At 37.9% G+C, this 16,861-nt stretch overlaps 1 protein-coding gene across 10 annotated transcripts in view; it reads right to left on the bottom strand.

The window, feature by feature from the left end:
- Nucleotides 1-16,861, bottom strand: part of GPHN (gephyrin) — a 252,172-nt gene that overhangs the window by 27,920 nt on the left and 207,391 nt on the right. For all 10 annotated transcript variants that reach the window (XM_058161861.1, XM_058161864.1, XM_058161862.1 and 7 more), the window contains 4 exons: nt 10,430-10,567; nt 5,629-5,721; nt 4,442-4,497; nt 2,239-2,358 (listed from right to left, as the gene is read on the bottom strand). In XM_058161861.1, the coding sequence (XP_058017844.1) occupies nt 2,239-2,358; nt 4,442-4,497; nt 5,629-5,721; nt 10,430-10,567 (407 nt within the window). The remainder of the gene's footprint in view (nt 1-2,238; nt 2,359-4,441; nt 4,498-5,628; nt 5,722-10,429; nt 10,568-16,861) is intronic.

Genomic DNA, 16,861 nt, shown 5'->3' with positions numbered 1-16,861 from the left:
AAACTGGGGTAAACTGGGGACTCGAGTATAAGCCGAGGGTGGGAAATGAGGCACCTACCGGTTGGGGAAACCCTCCCTCCCTCAGCTGAGAAGGCTGGCGGCTCCCCGCCCGCCTCTCACTGCACCGGCAGGGCTTCCGTCCGGTAAAATGTGAAAAAAAGAAAAAAAAAAACCTCGAGTATAAGCCGTATATACTCGAGTATAAGCCGAGGGGCTTTAAAAAAAAAAAACTCGAGTATAAGCCGTATAGACCCGAGTATAAGCCGAGGGGAAGTTTTTCAGCACAAAAAACGTGCTGAAAAACTCGGCTTATACTCGAGTATATACGGTAAATAAAACTAACACTAGGTAGCTAAATGTAAAGTTGTCTGGCTATATGTAATACATTTACACACACATAATGCTAATGCTGCTGATGTTTTAGATTATAAATATATAAAGACAAAGTACTATGTTGATGTTTTGGCTTGTGTTTTGATGGGTATGTACTTTATGTTCTGTTGTTATCAGAATTCAGGGTGCGTTTAATGCAAATTTTGATTATTTGTAGAACTTGAGCAGTGCAGGGCATTGTTTTACTATTGGAATGTAATTATTTCATACAAAGGTAAAAGAGCAACTTATTTTTTTTGCAGCCACAAAACACAAGCAGCCAAATAAGACTAGCAAAGAGCAATAGCTTTTCGCTGGGCCTATGTCTATAAACAGGATGACTATAAGAACACAATTCTAGTACTTGGGTTTGCCTGCTAAATAGATAGGGTGAAGTCTATAATAAGTGCTAATTACTACTGAATTCACAAAAACTCCCAAGAAGATTATTTGTAATTTATTAGGAAATCATTAAAAATCCCTTTCCTTTAATGCTTTTCAAACAATTTTAAACACTGTCACCTTGTTCAAATATTCTGTAGGTTCAATGGGAGTCAGCATGAGCTGCCACCTTATCGTTTTTTATGTGTTGGGGTGGGGGGGAAACATAAGGGAAGAGGGGAATCTCTTCTTTAGCTTTTGTCTAAGACCAATTCCAATGTAGGGAAGTAGCACTTGTTTCTGAATTCCCGTTGTTTTCTATGGCTGGAATTTAAGCCATTTTAAGATTTGTTCCATTAAAATACAGCCAACTGAAAATGTTCTGAAGGAAGTGGGATTTTACCCCCTTTATCTCAAAAATTAACTTTGTACATATTTATTTATTTATGATTATTTATATGAGGTTTCTTCTGCTCGAATCAAGAAGAGGGCCATGAAAATATTTACAGATTCCTCACATCCTGGACATAAACTGTTTCAACTCCTATCCTCAAAACGATGCTATAGAGACTGCACACCAGAACAACTAGACACAAGAACAGTTTTTTCCCGAAGGCTATCACTCTGCTAAACAAATAATTCCCTCAACACTGTCAAACTATTTACTAAATCTGCACTACTATTAATCTTCTCATCGTTTCCATCACCAATCTCTTTCCACTTATGACTGTATGACTGTAACTTTTTGTTGCTATCATTAAGGGATAAATTGTACCCTACGACCATCATTTGTGTTGTAAATGTTGTACCTTGATGAAGGTATCTTTTCTTTTATGTAAACTGAGAGCATATGCACCAAGACAAATTCCTTGTGTGTCCAATCACACTTGGCCAATAAATTCAATTCAATTCAATTCAATTCAATTCAATTCAATTCTATTCTATTCTATTCTATTCTATTCTATTCTATTCTATTCTATTCTATTCTATTCTATTCTATATGTATGCAGCTCCTTCTCATATATGGTCTACAGCAGGGATGTCAAACTGGATTTCTTCAAGAGCCAGATCAGCATTGTAGTTCTCCTCTGCGGACTGGCCAGGGGAAAAACAGGATGGACGCCTCCTGCAGCACCCTCCCGGCCAAAACGGGGTGCGGAGGTGTGCATGTAGCCCCCCTGTGCCCCGTTTTGGCTGGCAGAGTGCTGCAGGAGGCCGTCCAGGCTGAAAACATTTTGGCTGCAGGCCAGATTTAAGCACCCTGCAGGCTAGATTTAAGCATCCCGAGGGCCGCATCCGGGCCGCATGCCTTGAGTTTGACACCCCTGGTCTACAGTTTCTGGACTGTACAACTTCTGACACTGTTCCTTGTTTCAAATGTAGGAATGCAAGTTTGTATCTATGTCGTGGGGTTAGATTGATGGATGATTCCTTGGAGCTGCCTGCTGCAGATATAGCAAGAAAGAATGTTTTGGTATCACTCACATCATCAGATTCCCTGATAAGTTCTGTGTCTTCCACTTGTACCACAGCATCAGCACCGCAGGGTATTGGAGCACCAGTTGTAACTCGCATTACTTGACCAGGCATTACAGTTTGAGTTGGCTAAAAAAATACCAAAAAATGTCAATTTATTTTTAAAATTTTAGAATCATAAAATATATGAAACATATTTTAACATTTTGGAGTACAAATATTTTCTTAATTAGTTTAATAGGACAACAACAAAAACTATAATAAAATTGCATTACACTTTGCAGTTTAATTCAGGATGATAATGAATAAATAAATATACTACCCTGAATTATAAGACTATAAGTGTCAGGGTTCCAAGTAACACTCCCAACGAAAAAAGACTCAGAGGCTTGAAGTTCCTCAAAGTTCCATTTTATTAGAGATGTTATATTGCACATCTGGGAAAACCCGAATCTGAAAGTTTCCAGGATTTCCCCACCCAAAGGAAAGTCTAAGTCCCTGCCCAGCACCCACAAGTTCATCATATGGTCCAATCAAAGCACCATCCCTACTGGAGATACCTCCCAGCCACACCCCTTCAGGTGCAGGGCAAGATGTCCTTGACTTTCTGGGAAAGGAATGTTACTATGACTATATATCACCCCTGCTCCATACAATCCCCCTTCCCAGTTTCCCACAGCAGTAAATGTGGCAGATCCAATGCAAAAGATGGATTCCAGGCCTGACAATAAGGTTGTAACAAGATCGTTTTTTGAAGGAGGAATTGAGAGAAGAAGTTTCTTTCGAGTAAAAGTGCTTTTCCAGCACTTTATTGCCGGGAAACACATATAAAAAGCGTTGATAGTTTATTCTTCTCTTCTATTTCATCTTTTTTTTAAAAAATTGACTGCAGTAGAAGCTTTCAAATACAGTGCATAGAAAATAAACTTCAGTCCCCTTTTATCCCCTAAAATTTTATCTCTGAATGATCAAGAACTGCCTAACTGTTGTCTCACAACAGTTCCAGTTTCTTGATCTCAGACCCAATTCCCTGTGAATGGATCTTCATTGGCCCTGTCCTCTGGTTGCTGCTACTGACGGCCAGGTCAGTGTGTAATAGCCCTCCCCCTATCTATAATTTGATTGCGGATGAGATGCCAACATGTCTTTATTAGCAAGATCTGGATGTGATCTGTCCTTTCTGAATCCTGCCAGATAGGTTCCTGGTGGTGAGAGCCTGTTCATTAAGTTGACCTCTAAGACTCAGTTGGGAATTGTTGCTGTTGCACCAACTTCCTTGCTGCATAGCAACCTCCCTGTCTGAGTTCCATTTCTGGGTTGGCAGTGGAGTTTTGGAGAAACCTCATGGTTCTAGGACTTTAATCTACCTTCCCTAGGAATGGGCTTTGAGGTGCTTGGGAGTTCATGGGTTCCTTGACAGCCATGGATCTATCCCAGATCATCCAAAGTCTGACCCGAGACCGTGATCACACTTTGGATTTGGTCTTCCTATCGCAGCAATGGCAATGGAATATGGCATTGGGTATCCTCTCAGTGTTTCCTTTGCCTTGATTTCTATGGGATACTACTATCCACTGGAAAGGAGGATTGATTATTAGATTGTTAGATTATTGATTGATTATTAGATTGACCATTAGATTGATTTGCTTGGCAACAATTTAAACTTGTTGGACTTGAAGAAATGGAATGTTAAAAGAGCTAGCTGTTTACATGATAAGAGAATGTTATGCTTTAGATCTCTCAAGAACTTTAGACTCTTCCTTTCTTACACTTTTAGTGAAGCCATAAATAAATATCCTACTAATTTGAAATAATAGATATTGATTTTATTAATTTTTAATCTAGAGGCTCCTTATTTTGTTGTGTGATTTTATAATTGCTTTGTATTATTTAATTGCTTCATTTCTTTAAATTTTGGAATTTGTGTCAATGACTGTAATAAACATGCCTTTTTATTTCATGTACACAGGAACTTAGTTATAGGCAAATGATAAATAATATTATTATTATCTATTATTACTATTATTAGATTTTATATGCATGGAGGAAACTATCACCACATTAAAATATGTAATTATAGAAATAGAATAATTCATATAGCCTTTGTGTTATTTACAATAGTCATTACAATGGTTTCATGTTATTTTACGAGATTATTCTAGTTCATAATGAACAAAAAATAGAAAAGAGAAGCAAAATATATTGTACCTACTTGCTCACCAGCTTGGGATTCCCCAATGATGAAACGATCCCCTGGTCCATCAGCAGCTGAAAGTTAATATAGGATCATGATAATTACAGTTATCAATAAAATAAGCATTACCAGGCTCTTTATTTTTGCTAAGGCTATTTCTGACTTTATAATTACTTCTCCCACATATATTTTTGCATAATAATTTTGATTTGACCACTTTCCTAATATACAACGTAATTGTACAAGTTAAGCTACTACGTAACATATATTATACATTCTGCTTTATGTAAACACCTAGTAGTGTCACACCCTACTAACATTTCTTACAGAAATATTCCTTGGGTTTACTTTCTGGGAGCAAAATTACAATTTTTACTTATGGCAAAAGGCAATGAATTATTTTATTGTCCCATTTATGTTGAAAACAATTAATGTATATGTAAAAATGTTAGGATATTATGATTTATACCATGTTAGGGTTATCATTTATACCATATTCTTATTGATATGTCCAGCCAATAAACTAGAAATGATCTGGGGTGAGGCTGCCATGGAACGGAGCATATGCTGATAATTTGATTGTTGCTCATTCTTCCTCATACAGTACCTGAACCACATCCAATCTTTTCATGAGAATTCATTATGTCTATGGAGAATGCTTTAGGAAAGCAAAAGGAGGTGGTGGGAGATGTGTGCCCAGAATGTTTCACTGAGAACAAGCCAGGGTGAAAGGTCTATTGGTCATAGATTTCTGCTCTGCACAGGATATACTAGATATTTTTTATTCAGTAACATACTTTTCTCTGAATGAAATTATCCTGAAATCTTTAAAAAAACAACTGAAGGCCACATTACTAAAATAATAGTTAAAATCCTTTAATGGGATGGATGGATATTTTCTTTTATAGCACTGAACTTTTTTAAAAATTAACTTTATTATAAATAAAAAAACAAACCTGTATACATAAGCAAACTAACTGATTTGTAATATCACTTCCAATTTATATTGTGTAATGATAAATGAAGCTTACTTTTAAATACAGTATATACCCTGTAAGTATGAATGAATGTCATTAGGATAAGGACTAAAATGCCGCTGAGGCCTATTGGGCCTGCTTTTCCAGGCAACATACAGAAACCAGCACTCTGCTGTGATACTGAACTGGGAAAAGCATCCTGTCTTATTCAAAATTGTTAACATTCACCTCTGACAGCGTAGCCATCTTTTACTGAAGCTGGAAAAGGTGGAAGGTTGTCCTTTGCATAAACATCTTGAGCAAGGACTCTGCCCATTCCATCTAATACATAAACACATGGAAAAAAAGAGAGCACACATAAAATTCTGATAGCAAAAACTTTATTTTCAAAAAAACTCAGGTTTTATCAAAATTTATAGGGGAGCATTTAGAAAATTTTTCCAAAGTTTGCCAGCCAGATTAAGGGAGATGCATGGAACTAAATGCACAGTGTTAAAAATAATAAATATAAAATGAGTTCTGACCTCTACTTAAGTGTGCCCATATTTCTTTCAAGGACATTTTGAATACTTCCCTTTTTAATTTTATTCTCAATAATCTGTGAAGAGGCATGAAGACATACCACAATTTTAAAAATATATATTGAAAAACCAATTCAGAAAGAAGAATGTTGACTATTGTAGCTAGACTAAGAATAGAACAGTAATATCATGATGTAGATTTTTTGGTATGATGATGTATTTGCAAAATGTTTTGATCTCAAAAAATTCTGATTGTGAGTCAGTTATTTCATAAGTTCAAGACCAAAATATAACATGCATCCTGAGAACTACCATTCTGTTAGAAGGTTCTGTCCACTTCCCTCCTGGACCCTCTTCTCCCCACCCAACTATGCAGGCCTACTTTCCTTCCCTTTTTGTGCAGCTACTAAGAAATGCACCCAACCTAAGTGAAGTGCAACTACTGGAGAAAGCTAGTAAATGTCATGTTTCTGAAGGCAGAAAGACCCTCACAACATTGTGAGGTCTGGGGCTTGTCTTGAGAAGTTTCTGAGGCTCTTTCTAGCCACATTGTGAGGGCTGGTGCTCATCTTGCAATGTTCTAAGGTTCTTTCTACCTTTGAAACTTTGCAAGCACCAGTGGTAGGTTGGGGAACAAGTGCCAGTGGTGGGGCAGGAGATGAAGGCCAGCTGTGAAGTGCTCCAGTAGTGAATTGGCGAGAAGACCTAGATCTTCTAGGAGTGGTTGGGAGAGGGGAAAGCCCAAATGTTCCCAGAGAATGGTGGGGTTGGGAGAATGCCTAATCCTTCTGGGTGTGGTATGGAGGGGAAAAAATCTGTGAACCAGTGTGTCTCCCAGGATCTCCCCAAACCCTGGACAACCTGTGTGGTCACTTAACAACCTGTACAGTTGCTTAATGACCAGGACAGGGGCGCTGGTGTTGACCAGGAATCTAATGTTTCTATTGAAAGTCTTGAGGAAGCATATATGCCAATGTCACCATTGCCTCTGCAGGCCTTCAAGGTCATGGAAAATTCCTCAAGAAACACCCAAGTCCCTGAGATGACATTCAATGTTTTCAGAGGAACTCCAAGAGCGGTGGATGAATATTTCTGTACTTCTTTATTTTATTTAGAGTGTGCCAGCTTGTCTGGGTGGAGTGTGCCAGTGCTTCTGGGTGGAGAAGTGGACAATGTAGCAAACATATAAATATGAGTGTCAAAGTGTATTCAGGGTTCTCCCTTACTAAGAGAGGCCCGTCTTTATTTAGCTGAATAAACACGTAAAGCTTATCAAGGTAAATACCTGAACTCTTCTTTCTTTATACCAAACCACACCTGAAACCGGCAAAACACTGGTACTGTGATTATTGAGTGAGGCACTCATATGGGCATCTCGTATAACAATTGCAATGACGTATGACCCAAATTAAGATCTCAGTTGTGGTTGTAAATTAAGGACTACTTGTACAGCCTTTCAAAATTGTTTGCTTCTATTGATTTAGGCTGCTTTCTTGAGTTTAGGGGATGTGTGAGTGGGATACAATATCTGATATATAGTTGTAATGTATATAATGTTATATAGTTGTAATGTATGTAATGTTATGAATGCAGTACAGATGTATGTGTACAGTATTATTTCATTTTTTGGTGAATATTATTACACAGATTGTTGGGAAGCGATTTCCTATAACAAAATCATGGATGCCAAATAAATGTACAACTTACTCTCTTTTTTACTTGACATGCAGCAGGGAAAGAAACTGATGGTAAGTATGATTAATAACTATGTTTGTTATTGTAATTCTTCTTCAATCTGGATTTTTTCCCTGTGAAAATACTATTACCACACACTTTTGCTAACAAAAGCAAATGTTTTACCAAGCAGCAACTAGATAATACCGTGTTTCCCCCAAAATATGACCTACTCCGAAAGTAAGCCCTCCTCTGATTTTTTGGAGTCAGCCTAATATAAACCCTACCCCAAAAAAAGCTCTCGTGAAGTAGGTGGGCATGACCAGCCCAGGAGGCAGCCCTTCCCTTCCCCGGTCACCTTGGCCCCTTAACCGTGGCCCATGGATCAGCTGAGAGAGAGAGAGAGAGAGAGAGAGAGAGAGAGAGAGAGAGAGAGGGAAACAATGGAGGGGAGTAACAAGAATTGCAGGCAAAGCTTCCACAAGGGAAAATTATTGAAGGAATAAACGATCTAAGATGATGGAATAAATGGTGTAAAAAGAATAATGTCTATTAAATGAGAGAATGAAATATTATAGTTCTAAGGATCAATGGAACAAAATATTTGAATATGTATTGGATGATAAAATAGAAGATTAGATAAATTAATGATATGTGTATGTTGAAATTGCACAAAAGATTTGTAACTAACTCACCGACACATTGTATTTGAATAGAAGATGCTTTTATGTTTGTTTGTCTTAAAAATAAAAAAAAATTCAAAAAAAAAAAGAATTGCAGGCAATGCTGTTTGAAAGGGTTTCCTCTCTCTCTCTCTCTCTCTCTCTCTCTCTCTCTCTCTCTCTCTCACACACACACACACACACACACACACACACACACACACACACACTTGATGAAAAATGGCGGAGGGCAACCGGGTAAGGGGACTGACCCTCCCCCACCTTCAGCTTGGCACCTGCTCAGGGTGGCGCCCTGAGGCCCGGCCTCTGTGTGGGCGACCCCCGTCCGGCCAACATGACAAACGGGCTCCCTCACAATGCCTCCTCTCCCATGTGAAACAGCAGCCATTGCGGGCTCTGTTTGCGCAGCCATGAAGCGGGATTGGCATGGCCAGTTCTTGCCCATAGCATTGGCGGCCAGGATCAGCAGGCCAGACTTGGTGAGCCGGAGGCACTGCGCAGCCGCAGCCAAGAAGGAAAAGAGCACGCCGGAGCTCAAACGCTGAGCCTTGCCAGCCTTGGAAATCAGGGATCTTGCAGGCATACTGGTCATGTAAAGGCCACCCAAATCTGTGGGTTGTTTGCAACTCAAGTGACCAATATAGCCGTCCGCCCCAAACCAAGTGGTGGGGAGGCTTTGGGATGATTCTGGGGACTGCCTGGCTGAGGACAGCACCTGCCACCCTGGCAAAGGCGAACTGGAACCAGATGGGGGCTGCTTGGGGCTCCTCCGATGACCTCCCCACCCCCAGCATTGTGGAAGCCCCAGAGCAGCGCTGGGAAGCTGGGGATATCCCAGGATTGCAATGCTGAAGACTTGGGATGAAGTCTTTTTTGGTGCTCAGCAGGAAAATGGGGAGGGGGATTTTCCTACCTCTCCTCCTTTTCTCAGCCTGTGTTGAGCTTAAGAAAAGGAGGAGAGGCAGGAAAATTCCTCTCCCCATTTTCCTGCCTAGCCTTCAGCAATCCTGGGATATGCTAAATGCTCGGGGTGGAGACTTTTTGGCGAATGGCAGGAAAATGGGGAGGGGGATTTTCCTGCCTGTCATCCTTTTCTCAAGTTCAGCATAGACTGAGAAAAGGAGGACAGGCAGGAATATCCCACTCCCCATTTTTCTGCCAATTGCCAAAAAGGCTCCATCCCGAGCCTTCAACGTATCCCAGGATTGCAACACTGAAGGCTCGGCAGGAAAATGCTGTTTAGCGAAGACCTGTGGGCACAGCTCAGTTGTTTTGTGGAGGATGTTCAGGCTCTGAAAGCGGTGCAGATGAGCTGTTTAGTGGAGGACATGGACTCATTGCCCCCACCCTTCCCAGTATGGAAAAAAATGGGGAAAAATATAAGACCTCCCTGAAACTAAAACCTTTTTTGGCAGTCCAAAAAATATAGGACCCAATCTTATTTTCAGAGAAACAGGGTATATGTAGCTCAATTCTCATAATAAAAATAAATTACTGCTGCTTCTGTTGTACTTCAGGTTACAAAACATTCTTTGTTCCAGATTTTAGTTTTTATTTCCCTAAGCCATTTTTTTTTGCTAGAATCGAAATCTGAAGTAAACTACATTTTTTTCTATGAATTTATTAGGTAAATACCAAGCATTTTATAAGCCATTATCTCTTCGATTCAGTCTTTTATAAGTAGTAGAAAAATATCTAGCCCAAGACAACTGTTGCTGTAAACATTCTAAAAAGTTATGCATAACTTAAAATATAAGAACTATGGCTATGCAAATCCTTTCAAACAGTTAATTTGCAATATATAAGATTACATATGAAATACCTTTCTCCAAATCATTAAAGCAGGTATATCTTTTTCTAGATGCATGCAGCTGCTTTGTAATCTACCTGTGGCTGTTTCAACATAGAAGGCTGTGCCTGCAGATGGATATTGAGTAGACAAGCAGAAACAATTGACGTTACAGCTGTGCAGGTCTAGAAAAAAACATGGCTGCTTTAATGTTCGAGAGAGAGGTACTTTGTATGCATTTCTGTGCATTGTGAAGCACACCTTTCCAAGTATTTGCTCAGTCCTAATAAAGATAATGTAAATGAAACTTAAACAGTTCTCTCTTTAGTCTTCTTCTGGATGCCAGAACTGATACTAAATACCTCGATAATTGATTATTTCTGTTCCAAGCACTGGAGTCATCTCCAGAACTGTAATGAAGGCTTTGTCCATAGATGTTAATGGAAATGGAGACATACGATGTCTTCTTGCTACTTTTGTAATGTCTACAGCACTGTGACCTGCAAAGGAGCATTAAAGTTACAATTAATTTTTAATAAATAACACAATTAGTATCTTCCTGGAAAGAGTGATAAACTATAGATACAGGTAGTTCTCAATTTACAACTGCCTGAAATTATGATCTTAGGAAAAGTGAATTACTACTTGTACCTATGGTCACATGATTGCTATTCAGGCCTTGGCTACCAGCTTCATTTTACACTGGTTGCAGTGTCCTGAGGTCACCTGATCATGACATGACCTTTTTGCTGATTTCATTTATATCATTTTCCTCATCTAAACAATACTTTGTATCAAACCAATATTTTATAACCTTTGGGGAATGAAAATACTGTTCAGAGTAAGACATTAAAAATAGTCTATCTCAAGAACAAATTTGTTCCATCCAATTTATTATTTACATATACGAAGTTCAATTAATTACCCAGTTTACTTGGTTATTTCTGCCTCTAGGTGAGATGGGCCATATATATGTGTGTGTGTATAAATACATATGTAGGTCTTTGGTTGTTCGGGTTTTCTCCCGTGTAAAATTGGAAATGTCTTGGCAACGTTTCGACAAAGTCTCATTCGTCATCTTCAGGCTTCAGCTTTGTGCTTCTGGGAGCAATGTGTGATCGCAGCTGTTCTTTTTTACACGGGAGAAAACCCGAACAACCAAAGACCTACATACAAACACCCGTGAAAACCTCAGAAAACAAATATATATACATATATATATACATATATACATATATACATATATACACACACACATATATATATATAGTTAATAAATAAATAAATTGAATAATCTTGTTAATTTGAGACTCTTTTTGAGGAACAATATCTCACATTTTTCTATAAATAAAACCATTTTCTTATTACTTGATATTTCTGAGAATTATGGCCAAAAAAAGGAACATTTTTTTTTCTCTATACAGTAGTCTTCAACTTACAAACACAATTGAGCCCAAAATTTCTGTTGCTAAGCAGGACAGTTGTTAAGTGAATTTTGCCCCATTTTACGGTTTTCTTGCCTTAGTTGTTAAATGAATCATTGCAGTTGTTGAGTTCTTAACATACTTGTTAAGTGAATCTGGCTTCCCCATTGACTTCGCTTGTCAGAAGGTTGCAAAAAGTGATCATATAACCGTGGGACACTGCAACTGTCATAAGTATGAGTCAGTTGCCAAGCATCTGAATGTTGATCACGTGATCATGGGGGTGCTACAATGGTCGTAAGTGTGAAAAACAGTAATAAGTCATTTTTTTCAGTGCCATTGTAACTTCAAACGGTCACTAAACAATCTGCTGTAAGTCGAGGCCTACCTGTACAGGGTGTTCCAAAAATCAAACCCCAAGGGGCAACTGCAATATGCTTGATTATTTTACATATTTTTCACAGAAAATGTTACCCTACTTAGGAAAGTTCCTAGGCTATGCATCAAACAATTGTAGAACTCATTAGACACCATGGTTAGCACATCAAACTAAAACACATATTAAAACAATATTTTTTACAAATTGAATTTTTCTAAAATGTCCATTCTTTTTTTTAATAACCTTTATTAACATTTAAAATATTAAAATACAAATAAAAATACGTCTATAACAAAAATACATCCGTAATAATTCTACAATTCAACGTCAATCTGACAGTACACAATTCTTAACTTTCTTCATATATTCCCAAATATTCCTACTTAATCCAACATATGTAAACACAATTTATATCTTATTTTGTTCTATACATTTCCTATTTTTAATTTCTATCCATTGATACCAATTTTCCCAAGTTGAGTAGTATTCCGAGTCATTATCTATAGTAAGTTTGTCCATTTCTGCACATTCCAAACTTTTCCGGATTATTACACTGTCTGTTGGTATAGTGGACATTTTCCAAGCTTGTGTGAGTATGATTTTCGCTGCTGTAATAATATGAATAATCAGATATTTAATCCTTTTGGGATATTTTCCTTTAATGACCCCCAGAAGAAATAATTCAGGTTTCAATTCTATTTGACAATGTGTGATTTCTTTTAACCATTTTTGTATTTTAATCCAATATTTTTTGACTTCTGGGCAAAGCCACCATACATGGAAGTAGGTACCTTGTGCTTGTTTACATTTCCAGCAATTAGGTTTTAGGTTGGGGTACATTTTTGCAAGTCTTGTTGGGGCTAGATGCTACCTATAGAACATTTTATACTGATTTTCTTTATATGCGGCAGATTTTGTTAATGTATAATTTTTCTTAAAGTGTCCATTCTTTTTCTACTATTCAGCTGAAAATATTTTCCAACTTTATGAGAAAATGCTCTACTTCCTTGGAATTATATATCATTCAGAGAAGATTGCTCTAAGATAACTTCTCAAATCTTGCTTAAATGAAACATCTTCCATTTATTTAAACTGAATACAGCCTGCTTGGTTTTTGTTTGTTTGTTTAAATTTTTAAGCTCAAACTCAAAGAAGCAAACATACCTAATAGTCTTTTCTCATTCTATTTTTCACAGACCAACAACCCTGTGAGTTGAGTTGTGCCTGGCCCAAAATCACCCAACCTAAAACAGGAATAAAACTCATACTCTGCTGGTTTCTAGTTTGGTGTCTTAATTGCTAGACCAAACTGCTAATGTGATTGTGAGTTTCAGTAGCTTTATCTAAGGTATCTATTTTCTTTCACTTTAGGGCACCCTAGAAGGACCTTCTCCTGTGTTTATTTATCATCTAAATAAAAGCAATTAAAATCTGACTGAGTGGCACTTAGGAGACATGCTTACTCTGTTGCTTACTCTGTTGCTGTGCCTGCCCTATGGAGTTGCTCCCCCCCCCACCACACACACATTCCAGGTACTCCAACCCTGCCTGCATTTTGGAAAGAGCTTTAAAGACCTAGTTTTGTAGACTGTAATATATGATCTGGAGTTGGTTGGTGAGAAAATTGGGTTGCAGTTGGCAATCTTTGTTAAAAATATAGTTTTATGTAATTCTTAGCAAATGTTGATAACTGACCATTAGTTATCTGATTGTTTCAGATGAGGCCATCTTTTAATAAAGAGGTTTTGGCAGTGGGCTTTCTATATAGGCTGATTAGGTAATTCTTTTCCTTACTAGGAACTAGAGCCAGGAGGCTGTTTATTTTCTGTAAAACAATGTTGTCACACAGCCTTTTTTTCTTTTAGCAATATAGAAAATGATTGAGCGTTTCTAAATATTCTTCTCGGAGGTATTTATAACACCCAGAGGCTTATGTTATGGGCCCCTTGAATAAAATTATTTAACTTTGGTATTAAAATCAATAAACGTATAAAACATTCATTATTAAAAACTATAAAAAATACAAACGCAAGAGAGGATGATGTAAGCTACAATAATCGGGTCATCAAAAGATCTCCCCAGTTTTCTGAGGCCTGAAGGCATAGCCAGGTTTTGAGGAGCCTGCAGAATTTTATTTTTATTTTATTTATTTATTTTATTTATTTGTCACAACAGTATATATAAGCATAAGCATGAAATAACTATACCATATATAAGCATAAGTATGTAATAACTATACAAAATTGGATACAATCAAGGGAACATTAGGACAGGAACGGTAGGCATGTTGGTGCTCTTATGTACGCCCCTTACAGACCTCTTAGGAATGGAGTGAGGTCAGTAGTAGATAGTTTTTTGTTAAAGCTTTGGGGATTTGGGGAAGAGACCACAGTCTGGTAGTGCATTCTAGGCATTAACAACTCTGTTACTGAAATCATATTTTCTGCAATCAAGATTGAAGCGGTTCACATTAAGCTTAAATCTATTGTGTGCTCGTGTATTATTGTGATTGAAGCTGAAGTATTCTTCAACAGGAAGGACATTGTAACAGATGACTCTATGAGTTAAACTCAGGTCATGTCGAAGGCAGCTGAGTTCTAAATTTTCTAAACCCAGGATTTCAAGTCTGGTGACATAAGGTATTTTGTTGTAATCAGAGGAGTGGAGAACTCTTCTTGTAAAATATTTCTGGACACGCTCAATTGTATTAATGAGGTATGGGTTCCAGATAGGCGAGCTGTATTTGAGAATTGGTCTAGCAAATGTTTTATATGCTCTGGTTAGTAGTGTAGTGTTTCTGGAGAAGAAGCTATGCATGATTAAGTTTACAACTCTTAAAGCCTTTTTTGCGATGTAGTTGCAATGGGCTTTGGCACTTAGATCTTTTGATATGAAAACTCCAAGGTCTTTGACGGGGTGAGGGTCATCTACAAGGTAATGTCCATCGAGCTTGTATTTAGTGTTCAGATTCTTTTTTCCAATGTGTAAGAAAAAGCATTTGCTGGTTGGGATTTGGAGTTGTCAAGTTTTTGACCATTCTGACACAAAGTTTAACATCGTCAGCGAAGAGAACACAATTACTTATAATATGATCACAGAGATCATTAATGTATAATATCAAGAATATTGGTCCAAGAACGCTGCCTTGGGGAACGCCGCTATTGACAGGAACAGGATTTGATAGGGCACTGCCTATTTTGACCACTAGTTGTCTGTTTGACAGGAACGCTTTTATCTAATTGTGTTATTCAATTGTGTTGTTATCCAATTGTGGAGGGGTTATCCAATTGTGTTATCCAATTGTGGATAACACAATTGGATAATTGTGTTATCCAATTGTGTTAATTGTGATAATTGTGTTAATTGTGATAATTGTGTAACATAATTGGATAATTGTGTTATCCAATTGTGTTGTTATCCAATTGTGTAGGGGTCCAGAGATGCCGTAGGATTTTAGTTTTAGGAGAAACTAAAATCTAAATAAACTAAAAAGTTTTAGGAGAAACTCCCATCCCCCTTTAGGTAAGGGCAGTGGTGGGATTCAGCCAGTTTGCACCACTTCGGGAGAACCTGTTGTTAACTTTCTGAGCAGTTTGGTGAACTGGTTTTTGGAAGAAATCATTAGGGCAGAGAACCGGTTGTTAAATTATTTGAATCCCATCACTGGGTAAGGGGGATGGGAGTTAACCTTACTTCTGGGGGGAGTTTCCTTAAGGCAGATGCTACAGCAGAGAAGTGATGTTCTCTGACTCATGGGACCCACAGCATGCCTTCTCTGACAGATCTGGTGGGATGGGCAGATGTAATTGGGAAGAGGCAGTATACAGCAATAGACTTATATACTTATATACTTATATGCTTTCACAGCCCTCTCTAAGCAGTTTACAGAGGCAGCATATTGCCCCCAATAATCTGGGTCCTCATTTTACCCATCTTAGAAGGATGGAAGGCTGAGTCAACCTTGAGCCTGGTGTGATTTGATCAGACAAATTGCAGGCAGCTGGCTATCAGCAGAAGTAGCCTACAGTACTGGTTCTAACTACTGTACCATCGTGGCTCTTAACATTATTGACCTTTTTTAAAAAAAAATATTGAATTTATATCCCGCCCTTCTCCGAAGACTCAGGGCGGCTTACATTGTGTAAAGCAATAGTCTCATCCTATTTGTATATTTATATGCAAAGTCAACTTATTGCCCCCCCAACAATCTGGGTCCTCATTTTACCTACCTTATAAAGGATGGAAGGCTGAGTCAACCTTGGGCCTGGTGGGACTCGAGCCTGCAGTAATTGTAATTGCAGGCAGCTGTGTGTTAATAACAGACTGCATTAGCAGCCTGAGCCACTTCCCAGCCCCTTCACCTCCATGTTTAGCAACATAAAATTGTATTTATCAATTCTGATAGGCCACCATGAAGATAACCCATACTGAATTATACTCCAGTAAAATTTTACTACATGGATTGTAATCTTTTGAGTTCACATTATTTTAATTAACATGTAAGTTGGGTATATATTACATTTTTTTCATAGTAATGCACCTTTTTGGTTTAAATTTTTGAAGAAATTGACAGAATTATTCAATTTACCCAGAATCTATTGGAGTTGAGCAACTAATACATTCATTAAAGAATAATTGATAATTATACTGGTGTATGCTATTTGTTGGACAGTGTTGGACTTCAGGATTTAGTGATTGTGGCAATGGACAAATCAGAAATTGTTTGGATAAGAAACCAATCAGACTCAGTAGCTCAGACTAACCAACTTGAACCCAGAACAAAATAAAACAAAACAAAACAATCAGGAATCTGGACTCTGAAAATGATCAACTAGAAATTGAAATGAACAAAGGACCAATCTGAAACCAAGACCACCAAAGTGACCAATCAAGATTAGGCACAAAATATAATCAGAGACCAGCACTCATCAACCTGCACCAATTGCAAATCAGTGCAGCTAAAGACCAAAGAGAAGCCAGGATGCTTGGCT

The sequence above is a fragment of the Ahaetulla prasina genome, chromosome 1, assembly GCF_028640845.1.
Source record: "Ahaetulla prasina isolate Xishuangbanna chromosome 1, ASM2864084v1, whole genome shotgun sequence".
NCBI lineage: Eukaryota > Metazoa > Chordata > Lepidosauria > Squamata > Colubridae > Ahaetulla > Ahaetulla prasina.
The sequence above is the reverse complement of the archived record's forward strand: the minus strand, read 5'-3'. Positions and strand labels throughout refer to the sequence as shown.